The sequence below is a fragment of the Macaca thibetana genome, chromosome 3, assembly GCF_024542745.1.
Source record: "Macaca thibetana thibetana isolate TM-01 chromosome 3, ASM2454274v1, whole genome shotgun sequence".
NCBI classification, from domain to species: Eukaryota; Metazoa; Chordata; class Mammalia; order Primates; family Cercopithecidae; genus Macaca; species Macaca thibetana.
In genome coordinates, this window is record NC_065580.1 from 47,390,787 (window position 1) to 47,407,583 (window position 16,797).

The following is a 16,797-nucleotide window of genomic DNA, read 5'->3' on the forward strand; positions in this document are numbered from 1 at the left end:
CTAATTTTTTTGTATTTTTACCAGAGACGAGGTTTCACCATGTTAGCCAGGATGGTCTCAATCTCCTGACCCCATGATCTGCCCGCCTCGGCCTCCCAAAGTGCTGGGATTACAGGCATGAGCCACCGCGCCCGGCCACGTCCTCATCTTTAACATAGATCACGCTGTGTGGTTCCTAAAGCCTTTGCTTCCCCTAGGACTCTTATTCTAATCTTACACTAACTGGCTAATACATTGACTGGCTGACCCCTCTACATATAAATGGCTAGATGTTAAGGAGTGAAGAGAGTTTGAATTAGAATTTTGGAGAAATAGCAAAGAAAATAACATATAGCCTATTTTTGTATTTTTAAGCTTGCTGTTTGAAGTAGGAGCTCATTTATTCCACATGGAAAAAAGCTTGATGATATACAGTGGAATTGTTAAAATCAGCTTCAGCAATATCTCACTGTGATAGTTTCATGAGTGCTTGAATGAAGACTAAAGAAAGGCTGATGGGAATGAGGAAAACCTGGTAACAGTGGGTTACAAACACTAGTCATGGAAGTAGCTAGAAAGAAGGGCAACTTGGGGGACTTAATGTGCTTTTTGTTTTGTAGAGTCTCTGGGTGGAGAGAACGTCATTATACTTGGTGCAGAGTTTGCCTGGCATTTCTCGCTGGTTTGAAGTGGAAAAACGTGAAGTGGTAAGGATCAGAGCTTATTCTCAAGCACTTTCTCATCTCAGTTGTTCACTTAGAGTTGGTGCCATATATTCATTACTTCTCCTTTGACCCAGATTCTCTGGAAGCACTCATAGTAAAATAGTGAATGTTTATAGTATTGGCTGCTATTACCAAGCTGAGAAGGTAAACATTAATATTGTCCTAATGCATCCAGACGGAGGGATTCCTTGAAAACTCAATTTGCTACATGTAAAAAAAACTACTCAGGCCCTTGAGTTAGGAGTCTTGGAATTCCAGCTCTCCTAATTGCTATAGCTGTGTGACCTTCAATGCTTACTGTGTCAGACCAGTGCTAATGCTACCTGCTTTCTGTTAATCATCGTATCAAAGCTATGAGGTATATATTCTTATTCCTGTTTTTGCAACGTTTGACAAGAGGTCAAAAGCCTTTGCCAGAGATCACATAGCAAGATGTTGAAGAGAGACTCCAACGCAGATATTTCTGATTCCAAAGCCAGTTATATTAATCTCTTCTAGCTATGTTTTTCTTATAGGCTGAAGGCGGCTAATGTCAAGTCTCTGCCCAGTGCCCGATGCACAGTAGGTCCGTGTTGTTACAGTTCCCAGTAGAAAGGATGGCAGCATATTAATCTCTCTGAGCAGTCCTGATCTACAGTGGGTACCGCTACAGAACCTGGTAACCACAGCTCCCAAGAACCCTCAGGTTGTAAAATGTGACCCCAGCTCGAGTCCCCAGTTGTGGAGAGCAGGGAGAGCAGCAGCTGAAGGCAGCCACATCCAGGGTGGGACCCCCACCCAGCTGTCTGTGCTGCTCTTCCAGCTGACAGCACCTCGATGTCAGCCACAGCCTCACAGTCTCACAGTCTCACAGCCTTCCTTGCTACATCCATTATAGCCATTTATTAATTTTATTTCACTTAGTGGAAATGTTCATTTGTTTCACTGCAGAAATAATGTGTTTGTCATTCGTTTTTGAGCCTGGATCTCACCCTTTTGATCGCTGTAGTTCTCTGATAGGAAGTGTGCCAATTGTACAAATATAATGTAATTCATACCTTATTTAGGTCACAAGGCTATTCCTTCAATCCAGTAGAAAGAACAGCTCCTGACCAAATTGTTTTTCAAGAATTGTCTTACCTGAAATGTCTCAGCATTGAAACTATTCTCAGCCTATCATGTTCAATTAAGCTAAGGATTTGAAAATTAAAATTGAACTCTATTCAGCAGATTACATCAGTGTAGTTGTATTCTTGTCCAGTCTCAGGTCCAGAGTCCCCAAAAACTGGCTGCTTACACATTGTGCCCTGGTACCTTCCATGGAAGAGGGGAGACTGCTAAACGCAGTGCTCAAAAAGTCTTATTATGCTTCCCGCTGAATGGCATGGGTCCAACTTAGAGAAGTGTTTTTAGTCATCCATGCTGCATTAATGATTCAGAGAGCCTTTAGCTACTTACTACCCAGAGCATTAAATCCTGTGAAGTCTCACCAATGGTCCTAGCCCTTGGAAATGTCATACACACATACAATGCTAATAAAAAATAGCATGCTGATAATGATAAAAGGAGCATTACTAAACACAACCTTTCAAACATCAGCTGCCTACTTTATTAGAATATGTAATCTTATGTTCTGTCAAATAGAACAAATCAAACTCAACTGTTTTGTTCCCTGAACACAGCCCACTCTTAACAGCTTTTGTGTTTTTCTCTTGTTCTTGCTGCCTAGAATGTCCTCACTATCGATTAAAGCTATTGGTTTCCTGGTTTAACTTCTAGTGTAGAAGGTCTTCAAGAACAGGGACAGGTAGTAGGTACTCAATACAAGTATATCACATTGAATTGAAATTCCTCATCTGCAGATGCCAATGTCTGAAAACCAAGAGATGCTTTCATTTGACTCCAAAGCTCATTTGCTAATAATACACCCAAGCTTTTCTAATGCAAGTCCATTTATTAACTGTATTTCACTTAGTGTGAAGGTTCATGTGTTTCACTGTAGAAATACTGTATTTCCTTTTTTGTTTTTGAGACTGGATCTTCCTCTGTCACCCAGGCTAGAGTGCAGTGGTACGATCATGGTTCACTGCAGCCTTGACCTCCCGGCCTCAAGTGATCCTCCCACTTCAGCCTCCCAAGTAGCTGGGACCACAAGCATGTGCCACCACAACTGGCTACTTTTCTGATTTGTTGTAGAGATGAGGTCTCACGATGTTGCTCAGGCTAGTCTCAAGCTCCTGGGCTCAAACAGTCCTCTGGCCTTTGTCTCCCAAAGTGCTGGGATTACAGGCATAAACCACCATGCCCGGCCTTATTAATGTAATGCATTTGATTAGAGGAACCTGCCCTAGATCCTGCTGGGGGTTTTATAATATACCATATATGGCCCTATACTGCCTTTCTAAAATCTGAAAAGTTCTTAATTCTGAAACATATGGCACCAAAGGTTTCAGATGAAATTGGGGACCTTTATTGTCTAATTCATAGACCCCCTCAATGGCTTATCAACTTTTGTGAAGATATCAATGCCTTTGAACTGTTGTTTCCTCTGTAGTTTATTTATTATTTTCAAAACCCAAAAAAGTGTTTTTGTCCTGATTAAAAAATAAGCTCATTTCAGCTAGATGCCATGACTCACCTGTAATCCCAGCACTTTGGGAGGCTGAGACAGGTGGATCACCAGAGGTCAGGAGTTCAAGACCAGCCTAACCAACACAGTGAAACCCTGTCTCTAGTAAAAATACAAAAAATTAGCTGGGCGTGGTGGCACGCACCTGTAGCCCAGCTACTTGGGAGGCTGAGGCAGGAGAATTGCTTGAACCCGGGAGGCAGAGGTTGCAGCGAGCTGAGATCACACCACTGCACTCCAGCCTGGGCAACAAGAGCGAAACTCTTGTCTCAAAAAAAAAAAAAAAAAAAAAAACTAAGCTCATTAAAAACTTTTAATCAAGACAAACATTTATAGTTTAGAATCCATAAATAATTTTTTTAAATCCAACTGAAGATCACGATAATATTGTCATACCACATCCTGCCCATCAGAAAACAATGTGCCTGTTTCTAAATACTGTATACCCAGAAGCTAACCAGTCCTCAGCGCCCCACCGATAGCGCCACCTAGTGCCTGATTACTGCAGTAGCCTCCTGAAAGATTAGCTTTCCAACCCTTATCCCTGGAGTCTCTTTTGTACTTCGCAGCCAGTGACCTTTTAAAACTTAAGTTATAGCATACAAAAATAGAGAAAATATATAATGATATAATGAACCTGACTTACCCATCATTACATCAACAGCCATCAAAAAGGCCAGTTTTGTTTCATCTACATGTCTACCTGCTCCCTCTCAACTGGACTGTTTTTGAAGTAAATCTCAGATGTCATATCACTTCATCTACAAATATTTTAGTATTCATATTTATTTTTAAAAACCTGAAATATTGTCACATTAAAAATTAACAGTAATTCCTTGACCATAAAATGTACAGTGTTCATTCATACTTTACCAAATCTTTTATTCTGCATTTTAGACCAGCCTGGGCAATGTAGTAAGACGCCATCTCAACAAAAAATTTAAAAAATTAGCCAGCATGGTGGCATATGTCTGCAGTCCTAGCAACCTCCTACTCCAGAGGTTGAGGCCAAAAGATCACTGGAGCCCAGGAGTTTGAAGTTACAGTGAACTATGATCATACCACTGTACTCTAGCCTCAGTGACGGTCTCAACCCTGTCTCTTTTTTTAAAGAAAAATTATATATTTTTAGGCTGGGCATGGCGGCTCATGCCTGTAATCCTGGCACTTTGGGAGGCCAGGGCAGGCAGATCACTTGAGGTCAGGAGTTCAAGACCAGCCTGGCCAACATGGCAAAACTTTGTCACTACAAAAAATACAAAAATTAGCTGGGCATGGTGGATCACACCGGTAATCCCAGCTACTCAGGAGGCTGAAGCAGGAGAATTGCTTGAACCCAGAAGATGGAGGTTGCAGTGAGCCAAGATTGCGCCACTACACTCTAGCCTGGGCAACAGAACAAGTGAGACTGTCTCAAAACAAGAAAGAAAAATTTTATTTTTACTCTGTTATTCGAATCCAGATTTAAATAAAGGCCATGCATTGCAGTTGATTGAAATGTCTTCTAAGTCTCTTTCAAGCTATACGTTTCCCCTTGCATCACTTTCCTTATTTTTTTTTGTTGAAGAAACTAGGTTGTTTATCCTGAAATGTTTCCTTACGTGTGGATTCTGCAGACTGCATCCCAGTGAAGTCATTTAACATGTTTCTCTGTCGCCTGTATTCCTTGTAAATTGGTAGTTAGAACTAAAGACTTGATGAAATGTTTTGCTTTTATTTTTACAAGACTACTTCATACTTGGTGTTATGTGCTACTGGTTGTCGTGTGTGTGTGTGATGCTGGCAGCCACTGGTGATCATTGACCAGATCTATTAATCTTTTATGGGTCACAAAATGGTGATATTTTATCATTTCATGTTTATTTACTCATTGGAATACTTCTGTAAACAGAAATGTCCTCTCACGAAATATTTGATTGAGGCCGGGCGCGGTGGCTCAAGCCTGTAATCCCAGCACTTTGGGAGGCCGAGACGGGTAGATCACGAGGTCAGGAGATCGAGACCATCCTGGCTAACACGGTGAAACCCCGTCTCTACTAAAAAATACAAAAAACTAGCCGGGCGAGGTGGCGGGCGCCTGTAGTCCCAGCTACTCGGGAGGCTGAGGCAGGAGAATGGCAGGAACCCGGGAGGCGGAGCTTGCAGTGAGCTGAGATCAGGCCACAGCACTCCAGCCTGGGTGACAGAGCGAGACTCTGTCTCAAAAAAAAAAAAAAAAAAAATATTTGATTACCCTGAGGTACAGTAAAGATAATGCTGTATTCTACAAAAGCGACCAGAGGGGTTTTTGTTTGGTTGGTTTTGTTTGTAGTATCATTAGTAACTCATGGATGTAAGCATATTTGTTTTGTTTTAATCCATTGCAGTTATTCTTATTAAATTTCAAAATGTTCCATCTTTGCCTGTTGGAAGCCTCATCAGAATGGCTCCTGAGTCTTTTTTCACAGTATCCAAGTAGTCTTTGTTACTGAGCTAACACACAGGATCTGACTGTCAAATTCCACACAGGACTCAGTGACCCCTCCCAGCATCAAGCTTTGCTAGTAATTTCAAGGCAGGCAGGATGCTCAGATAAAGCAGTGAGATTTCTGAGACATCACGCGTGCCAGGTCCTTCTTCCCCACATCAGTAATAATTCAGAATTATAGGTGGAGTCCCTAAGTGAGGTTCACAAGGTTCCTCATTCAGAAGCACATTTAAATTATGAAGTGTCAATTAGGAAACATTCCATTTTCTACTCCAGAGAGTTAGTTGTAAAGCTTCTCAGGGACATTCTGTAATCATGCCTCACGGCTTCTGGTTTATTTACTTAAAGAAATCCTTTGACTGGGGACTTCCCTCTTGGGCATTCCGTAGATAACATCTCTTCCCTCTAGCAATTATTTTTAGTCTGTTTACTTGAAGGTTCAATTGACGAAGAGATAAGACATAGTCACCTGTCTTTTCTGTCCCCTAAGGACATTCCCCAGTAAAGAAAATGAATGGATCACAGGCCAGATACTTTCATGTTTGCCTCCCAGATACTTGAAGGACTTCCTGGTAAGACAGGTGGTCTGGGATCACTTGAACGTCTCCTGCCCTAGACCTGAAAGCAGCTATTTCTCCAATGACTCTTTATTCATTTTGGTGGTAAACAGTATTTACAGATTGTAATCTGAGGGATGGAGGAAAGTAATTCTTGGTGAACACTCTATATCACATATCTTTGCACATTTCTTTGACCGTCCCCTTAGATTTCCCTAGAAGTGAATTAATCAAAAGTATCCTCACTGTAACCATTGATTCATGGATCAGCAATGGGATATATCATTTACACCCTGTCTAGAGGGGATAACTAGTCTTAGGAATACTTATTTCCCTAGTATCTTCTCCAACACTAAGTGTTGTATATTTTAATCTTTCCAAATAGACCAAAATTATACTGGGGTTGGATGTTTTGTTTCAGCATTTTTTGAATGCTGAGTGAAGATATGTTTTCATATATTGATGTACTCTATTTTCTTGTGTGAATGCACCAATCATATCCTTTGTCTCTTCAGTATTTGGAAAATACTAACATTTTGTCTATCCTTCATGTTGGAAATATTTTCCAAGTCGTTTGTATTTTGCCTATGTTTATTATATCTTGTTTTATTTACTTTCTAGAAAATTTGATTTTTAATAGCATTTGAATTTACAAAGATGAAGATTGCTTTTTTCTTATAGCCAAAAGTACATAAAATCTATTGTAACCATTTTTAGGTGTGCAGTACAGTAGTGTTAACTATATATACATTGTTGTGCAACAGGTATCTAGAAGTTTTTCATGTTGGAAACCTCAAACTCTGTATTCACTCAACAGCAGTTCTCTTCTCCCCTTCCCCCTAGCCCCTGGGAACCACCATTCTATGTTCTAAGATGTTTTGCTTACTTTTTAACTTTCAGTTACTCAGAGCTCTCAGACTTCCTTTATGGTTTAACTTTTGTGTTCATAAAACAAAGATTTACTGTTACAAATAATCTGAAAGTAAATACCCATTTTCCACCATTCAGGTAAAGAAACAGAACATTGCCAGCCGTATCCTGCAGGCCTCCCATGCACCCCTTCTCAATTATAGCTCCATCTTCACCATAAAAAGTAGTCACTATCCTGACTTTTATGGTATCCATTGCCTTGCTTAGTTTATCACCTATTTGCCTCTCTAAACAAGTCAATTTAGTTTTACCTGGTTTTGAACTTTATATAACATACTAGTTGTGTTCTATTGAGACATATTTGACTCAGTGTTATTTGTAGTATTTGTCCATGTTATTGCATGTGACTGAAGTTTGTTTCATTGCTGTATGCTATTCCATTCCATGAACATATCACAATATGTTTATTCTCTTGTCAATGGACTTATGGATTTTGGAGATTATGAACATTTTTGTATGTTTCCTGGTATACACATACAAAAACCTCCTACTCCACTTTTCCTTATATGCCTAGAATTTCTGAATCATAAGATATAGATATACACACACACACCCCTATATATATCTTCACCTGTTTTTCCAAAGTGAAGGTACCAACTTAAACTTCCAGTAGCAGTAATCGAGAGTCCGTTGCTCACAATCTCACTCTCATCTGCTGTTGTCATTTTTGTTTTTACTATTTCAGTGGGTGTTTAGTAGTATGTTATTGTAGTAGTATTTTTCACATCTTTGATCACAAATGAGGCCCAACACCTTTTCATTATTTGTTTACTGGCCATTTGAATTTATTCCTTTGTAAGTCACTGTTTAATTCATTTGCTCGTTTTTTATTTGGTTGTTTACCTTTTTCTTATTGGTTTTTAAGAGTCCTTATAAACCCTGAACATGTGCTTTTTGATGGTTACACATGTTACAAAATCTTCTATGTTCTTGCTTATCTTCCCTTCTCTTTGTTTCTTTGATGAATGTTCAGTCTTAATATTCTAGGATTTTTCAGTGTTGGTTTAAGATGATCTAAGTGACCTTTAAAAATTCTAATTTGTTTCCTTGCCTGCATGAACCAATATTTAAATATGCTTATTGTAATCCTGAATTACTTGATTGCTGAGAGCTTGGCAGACCTTCTCTTCAAGGAAAATGTCAATGGCAATAGCAATCCCAATGACATACATTTGAAGAGCACTTTTACCATTTTCACAATTAGGTCCTCCATACAGCCTGGAATTTTTAAGTCATTATGATTCTATTTGGCTTTCCAACAAATAGATCCTGCAGTATATATTATCTTGTTTTCTATAATTCCCAACTGTGTGCCATCCTGTGCCACCTTATGGTGCTGTTATATATACATATGAGGTTCATATGGCATATGTCCCATCTTCCCAACTAGGCTGAAAGCTCCTTGACATCAGAGGATCCATAAATGCATCTTTATATCTCCCATGGTGCTTTGTATCAAATAAGCATTGAGAAGGGTGATAATATTCAGGGTCTCTGAATATTTAACCCTTCAAAAGAAAAAAAAACTGGTTTTAAAAGACATGAGATGCTTGGATATTATTTTAAGGATTAAATTGGTTGTTGCAGTGCTAATATAGAATTGATGATTATCCAAACCACATTTCAATGAATAAATATAATTACCTTACCCTTTCCAAACCTTGCTAATGAACATCCCACTTGAGTCTATTCTACAGAATGGCCCCTGGTAGAGATATTGATGGAAGCCAAGGGGGAGCGCAGATAATTCAGAACATGGATAAACTACTTTGTCTTTCTTCTTGAATGTCACAAATTCAACATATATTTATGTTCATTTGCTTCTCAGGTAGAAATGAGTCCTCTGGAAAATGCAATTGAAGTGCTGGAAAATAAGAATCAGCAACTAAAGACTCTGATTAGTCAGTGTCAGACAAGACAGATGCAGAATATTAATCCCCTGACGATGTGCCTGAATGGAGTTATAGATGCTGCAGTTAATGGTGGTGTTTCCAGGTACCAAGAGGTAAGGATTAGGTATTGTTTCAGAGAAAGTTTTCAATTGTGAAACCCTTCTCAGGGTTTCATGAATCTTTTTTTCAGACTGTGTACCCATATCAGCACGCAAACACAGGGCTGCAATTGACACAGAGTCCTTTGTTAAACAGAGCAAAACATACAGTCATTTGTAATTGCCCAGTAACTCCATTTTCCCAACATGTTATATTTTGATAATAAAAATGTGTGTGTGTATTCATTCTTGCATGAATAAAAGTAGAAAGGACGTTAGGATTGTTTAATAAATATCCACCTAAAATAATTTCTCTAAGCAAAGAAGTTCATGGGCATAGAAAAGTCTGATCTGGGCTGGGCTCAGTGGCTCACACCTGTAATCCCAGCACTTTGGTTTGAGACCAGCTTGAGCAACATAGGAAGATCCTATCCCAATTAAAAAAAAAAAAAAAAAAAAAGACAAGACCAATCTTGCTTAGATGATGCTTTAAGTGGACCTTTCATCTGCTCTCTTAAACAGAAAGATACAGTACCCTGGAAGGTAAGGCCACCATCTGGGTCACACTGAATCTTAAGGCAGTTTGTTTTAGGATACAAGCCATATAGCTTATTGATTTGGGTTTGTTCTTTATTTTACCAAGGGTACTTATTGTACAATCACTGATCTTCCTTTAACAATTCTTATGTTTCCATTCTGACCAACCACCTACGCTCGTAATCAGCCCATCTGTCCCAAAATGTGGTTTATAATGGTGTCATTTCCATAAAGATGCCAGGTCTTTAAAAACAACTTGTCTTTGACTTGTCTTGTAACTCCACTGAAGTAGACTGATTCTCCTTTCCCTTACTAGGCATTCTTTGTCAAAGAATATATCTTAAGTCACCCTGAAGATGGGGAGAAAATTGCACGATTAAGAGAGCTGATGCTTGAGCAGGTAAGTGAAGCAGAAGCCAATCCCCTTCTATTTTGCCTGGATATGTGCTCGCTTACCTAGAGCCCCCTCTGCATGGTTTCCTGCATCAGTGGTCTAACTGAAGCGGGCAAGCAAGGGTCACAGATTCCTGTAATATATCCCAACTTGCTAATTTCTACTTTTTCTTCCCACTGGGATGCAAAAATTAATTTAACAATGAGTAGACTATGGCAGCCAGTTACAGGTTGAGTATCTTTTATCCAAAATACTTGGGACCATAAGTGTTTCAGATTTTGGAATATTTGCATTTACATAAGGGATATCTTGGGAGAGGGACCCAAGTCAAATAACAAAATTTATTATTTCATATACATCTGACACACATAGCCTGAAGGTCATTTTATATAATATTTTAATAATTTTGTGCATGAAGTTTCGATTATAACCCATTACATGAGGCTGGGTGTGGAATTTTCCACTTGTGGCATCATGTTGGCACTCAGAAGGCTTCAAATTTTGGAGCATTTCTGATTTTCAATTTTTGGATTAGGGATGCTCAACCTGTGAAACAAACAGCTTCATGTGGTCTCTTAAAACATTCTTTGAACATTCTCCTCCTAGAGACTTGCTGTAGGTTTGATGCCAACTCCAAATATGAGTGCATGAATGAATGAGATTGTTACGTAAGCGTTATAATAAGGAAGTGGGCGATCAATAGACCTTGCTTTAAAGCAGTGTCGTATTTTGCAAAGTAAACCTATAGATTACATGATATGGACAAAACTAGATACAACTCATCATTTTCTACCCCAGAGAAGCGTGGTTTATTTTATTTATTTGGAACCGTCAAGTACAAATAACTGGAAGGAGTAATCTGTTGCCTACTGTGTCCCTATTGACAGCTCTCAGCCTGAAAATGGTTTGAAAACCTCTGAGGTAGGAGACATGGTTGGAAGCCTGTGTTAAACAGGAAATAAAAACATTTGATTCCTGTGAAAAGCGGAATATGTGTGATGAAATGTGACAAAGGCATCTGTTTCTACTCAATAATGCCAAATTAATAAGTAAAGCATGCTCTTTGGATTAGAAAATGATGAGGTTGTGTCTGGTTTTCATCCATTTTTTATGCTCTGTAGGCTTAGTCCACAAAACCTAATACTGCAGGGAAAGAGGTGGCCATAGAAGACAGAGAAGAATTACTTGAAGCTGATCTGTAAGGAAATAAAGAATAAGTCAAGTTCCCAATGTGACTCTGGGTGTTTGTAGATACTAGAAGTGAGCAGTTTAGGTCATCCAATACTTAGAATTATGCAATGACTTTAACCTTCATCGATTTTTAAAGATCTGTGTTTTACCTCTTATGAATGGTTCACTTCACCCCAGGACTGTATCTGCTGGATTCAGCCTGACTGAATTATTTCCCCAGAATTAAATGGTAGCTCAGCATCAAGAAGACTCCCAAGAAAAATAAAACCAGGGAACCTTTATTTCTTCTATGTCCTGCTTGATTATGTTCCTGAAACCTCGTGGAAAGAGCCATGGCCTAGGAAATGTGAGATTTCTATTATAAGACAAGCAGTGCACATATGACTGTCAATGTGACCTTGGCCAAGTCTCATCATCTCTCTGGGGAGGTGGACTGGAGAGGGCACCATCCTTCTCTGGACCTCTGCAAAGTAGTTCAGATAAACTCTCTAGAGGACAGGGACATGCACCACCCCAATGCTTCTTCCAGGACAGCCTTACGCTGCCTCAGCTGCAGGAAATGTGGCTATTGACAGACATCTCCAGCTGTCAGGCCCTTCAGGGATTGCCTTGGCTGCAGAGAGCCACTTGGCCCAAGGTTGCTACCTTCTCAGTGGTGCACTTCCCAGACTGAGGAAGCAATAGAAAGCCTGGCCATTTGGGCCCAACACAGGACAACTCAAACAGACCATTAAAGGTCCAGAGGTTGAGGTAGGAGGATCATCTGACACCAGGAATTCAAGACTAGCCTGGGCAACATAGCAAGACCCCATCTCTACAAAAACCTACAAACTAGCTGGGTGTGGTGGTGCATGTCTGTAGGCCCAGCTACTTGGGAGGCTGAGGTGGGAGGATCATCTTAGCCTAGGAGTTCGAGGTTGCAGCGAGCTATGATCACACCACTGCATTCCTTCCTGGGAAGCAGAGAGAGACTCTGTCTCTAAAAAGATTAAAATACAAATAAATGTTTAAAAACGTTCCAGAGGTCCCTTGGGTTTGGCAGCAGCTGACAGGACTGCTGTGCAGCCCAACTTCTTTTCTTGTCAAGTCCGGCTTCTGTCCCTCCCCCTGACAGGCATCAGTCAATCCCAAGGTACACCCTTATAAACATTATGATCTCCATGCTGGAGTCTGCTTCCCAGCACACTTGCAACTTGCAACAATCTGTGAACAAAAGGGAAGTCACCTAACGCTAGTGTTTAAAATGGAGAAGACGGGGGCCCCTATGTTTAGATTCACCTCCTACGTTCCTTCCATGTCCTCATCACAGATGTGGCCTCTCCCTTTATGCCTCAGACACACTTCACTCCAACTGTGCCTTTCAAAGGCATCCTTGATATTTGTTACGCAAATGTGCAGGCAGTGGGCAGCATCCAGAGCCCTGTCCCTTAGGGAAGGTGCTGGATGCCCCAGCCCGCCAGGGTCAGTCCTGTTTGACCTGAGCTTTCAACCTAAAATCTTCACAAGCTGCAAAGATTAAAAACAGCAACAATAACAACAAAACCTTGTAGTGATGTAGGATTCATTTTCCTCCCAGTCTGTGAAATTTGTCCTTTTGACCATGTTAGCATGGGGGGCATTTTTTAAATACAAAAGACAGCTGCTGCTCAAATCAAAGGAATCACACGCTATTGATGGTTGAACAAAGAAAGGTTGAATGTTTACCTTCATCTCTTCGGATCCTCACAGCAGGAAAGTTTTTTAAGTAGGACCTGCTGTCTTGTTGAATTATAAGTGAAAATGAATAATTTTTTTTGGTTTTTTGTTTTGTTTTTTGTTTTTGAGACAGAGTCTAGCTCTGTCACCTAGGCTGGAGTGCAGTGGCGTGATCTTGGCTCACTACAACCTCCACCTCCCGGATTCAAGCAATTCTCCTACCTCAACCACCCGAGTAGTTGGGACTACAGGCACATGCCACCACACCTGGCTAATTTTTGTATTTTTAGTAGAGACAGGGTTTCACTGTGTCAGCCAGGCTGGTCTTGAACTCCTGACCTTGTGATCAGCCCGTCTTGGCCTCCCAAAGTGCTGGGATTACAGGGGTGAGCCACGCGCCTGGCCAGGAATAATCTTTTTAAACAAAAACAAGAAGCATAGAAACTGTCATAGAATTCCTTTTCATTTTTTCCATCCTCCCTGGCAGATTCTGAAAGTCTGTGGGAGGGATGGATGAGCACAGAGGAACCCGATGGGAGAGAGAAGGAAAATGTGGGGGAGAGGATGCCATGCAAAGAAGAGATCCTTAGGGGAAAATTGCTGGCCCTCTTAACAGGGAGCAGTGCCCACCCCTATTCCTTCTCCACCCTGGGAAGAGAAGGAGGTCCAAAAGACACGTAACTGTTACGAAGCATTGTAATTATAGATCTAAAATACGTGGGAAAGAAGCCTGGGGGAGTAGGAAAATTAATCTGAAATCAGAACCAAGTTCTAATCCCCATTTGTCTTTTACCCATGAAGGATTTTTCAGATCCTCAGTTTTTCTTCACCTGTAAAGTGACAGCTGTTCCTACCTTGTCAGAGGCAGAGGATTAGCAGTAATGTAAGCAAAATGCATAGTAAAGTGTTTGGCCCATAGCAGGCACTTAGTGAGAGGTAGTCATTGATGTGAGGTTTTTTCCTTATATTGTTAATTAAGGCACAGATTCTGGAATTTGGTTTGGCCGTGCATGAGAAGTTTGTACCTCAAGATATGAGACCCCTTCACAAAAAGCTGGTCGACCAATTCTTCGTGATGAAGTCGAGCTTAGGGATACAGGTATGTACACTTAGGTGTCCATGGCGGGGCAGCCTGACCACTGCCGTTTGCTTGTTAAAGGGATGATGATATATCCAATAGTGACATCTTTTGGTTTTTCTACCAAACTGCACTGTTTTACCAGGGAGCCCTCAAATACAATTGCCTTGTCTGCTATTTGCGAGACTTTCCTTTTGGGAAAACACAAATGTAAGCGAGGAAAAGCCAAATAATTCTGGAACTTGCTTTAATAGCTCCCTATGTAAAGATTTGATGACAATTAGGATGTGTGTCTAGTATGCTAACCTATCTCATCAGTAATTTTGCCCATATCATTACTGTAATGAGATATTTCCTTCACTACATCTTTAGGAGTTCTCTGCTTGTATGCAAGCCAGTCCTGTCCATTTTCCTAATGGAAGCCCTCGTGTGTGTAGAAACTCAGCACCTGCCTCTGTGAGCCCAGATGGTACCAGGGTAATTCCTAGACGCAGGTAAGTCATATTCCAAATTATCTTACAATTTGGCCTCACCCACAAGATGATCTGGAGTGGTTCTCTCATTCTTTATGGCACAATTTGTCAAATATGCTATTTCTTAATGAAATAACTAACCCACGAGGCAGCTGCAGACATCTGCCACTGGTGAAACAGCAACAGCGTGAGAAATAAATAAACTCAAACATTTGATTATATTGAGGCAAACAGGAGAAAACAAAATGGGATATATTCCCCCCGCCCTTTGGTTTCATAGCATTCTAGCACATGATAAAGTACAATTTGGAGACTGAGTTAATGTCCTTTTTTTTCCCCCGAAACAGCCCATTAAGTTACCCAGCTGTCAACCGATATTCTTCCTCCTCACTGTCCTCACAAGCTTCTGCTGAAGTAAGCAATATTACAGGGCAATCAGAAAGCTCTGATGAAGTCTTTAACATGCAGGTACTTAATTAGCTTTTTGTCTGGTTGTGTTTATTCCTTTTCTGTCTCAGTCATGAGTGTTTCTGTTCATTCTGCTGCGCTGATGAACAGGCCAACAAGCAAGAACTTGGCTTAAGGACAAACCTTTAAACACTCTTCTTGCTTTATGGGTCTCTAGAGTCTACAAAGACGTTTCTCTTAAAACTGCCCCATCGCTCTAAGACAACATCAGCAAGCGATGGAAAAGCCCAGGCACGCTGCACAGGGTTCAGCTCTGAGACCTGCCCCAAGTTCCTTCTGCAGTCCGGGACTCTCAGAGTGTGTCGCCACTCACTAGCTGCCTCTTAGCTTGCCTTTTTATTTATTTATTTATTTTTTTTACGAGTCTGACTCTGTCGCCCAGGCTGGAGTGCAGTGGTGCGATCTTGGCTCGCTGCAACCTCTGCCTCCTGGGCTCAGGCAGTTCTCCTGCCTCAGCCTCATGAGTAGCTGGGATTACAGGTGTGCACCACCACGCCCGGCTAATTTTTGTATTTTTAGTAGAGACGGGATTTCACCATGTTGGCCAGGATAGTCTCAAACTCCTGACCTTGAGTGATCCACCCACCTTGGCTTCCCAAAGTGCTGGGATTACAGGCGTGAGCTACTGCGCCCAGCCCCTCTTAGCATTCCAAAATGGCTTTTTGTTCTTTAAGACGACATGATTTGTCTAGGTGCAGTGACTCATGCCTATAATCCCAACACTTTGGGAGGCCGAGGTGGGCGAACTTGAGATCACTTAAGATCCGGATTTTGAGACCATCCTGGCCAACATGGTGAAATCCCATCTCTACTAAAAATACAAAATTAGCCGGGCATGGTGGCACACGCCTGTAATCCCAGCTACTCGGGAGACTGAGGCAGGAGAATTGCTTGAACCCAGGAGGAGGAGGTTGCAGTGAGCCAAGAGCACATCACTGCACTCCAGCCTGGGCAACAAAGTGAGACTCTGTCTCAAAGAAAAAAAAAAATACACAATTTGAGGGTCTGTTTTAAAATTCTCTTTACTTATGTACATATCAGAAAGTTTCCAAAGTTTTTTTTTTTTTTTAAACACAAGAAAAATGCAGTTTTTAGGAATTTTAGAGCCAGTATAACTCCTGCAACCATTTTATTTAAACACTACTAATATGGCATTTATGATAGTTCAGTAAGACTAAGCTGAAATTTTCCTCACCACTGTCTTTGAAAAAGGGGCATAACACATATTTCCCAATTCATGCTTTGAACATTTTTTTTTTTTTTTTTTGAGACAGAGTCTTGCTGTGTTGCCCAGGCTGGAGTGCAATGGTGCGATCTTGGCTCACTGCAAGCTCCACCTCCCGGGTTCATGCCATTCTCCTGCCTCAGCCTCCCAAGTAGCTGGGACTACAGGTGCCCGCCACCATGCCCGGCTAATTTTGTTTTGTATTTTTAGTAGAGACGGGGTTTCACTGTGTTGGCCAGGATGGTCTCGATCTCCTGACCTCATGATCTGCCCGCCTCGGCCTCCCAAAGTGCTGGGATTACAGGCGTGAGCCACCATGCCCGGTCGAACTTACTTTTACAGATAACGAGAAGGCACATTTTATGCCTTTTATAAGGCACATTTTATACCCACCTATTTTGGGGCCCTAGGCTAGAAGTCTGTCTACTTACACCTCAACCAAGGAATGCGCTGCTAACTGGTACAAAGTCACAGTGTGTA

At 41.0% G+C, this 16,797-nt stretch overlaps 1 protein-coding gene across 6 annotated transcripts in view; it reads left to right on the forward strand.

The window, feature by feature from the left end:
- The window catches only part of DOCK4 (dedicator of cytokinesis 4), a 475,353-nt gene that overhangs the window by 443,733 nt on the left and 14,823 nt on the right, over positions 1-16,797 (forward strand). For all 6 annotated transcript variants that reach the window (XM_050782626.1, XM_050782628.1, XM_050782623.1 and 3 more), the window contains 6 exons: positions 600-686; positions 9,095-9,271; positions 10,110-10,193; positions 14,053-14,172; positions 14,524-14,645; positions 14,972-15,092. In XM_050782626.1, coding sequence (XP_050638583.1) covers positions 600-686; positions 9,095-9,271; positions 10,110-10,193; positions 14,053-14,172; positions 14,524-14,645; positions 14,972-15,092 — 711 coding nt within the window. The remainder of the gene's footprint in view (positions 1-599; positions 687-9,094; positions 9,272-10,109; positions 10,194-14,052; positions 14,173-14,523; positions 14,646-14,971; positions 15,093-16,797) is intronic.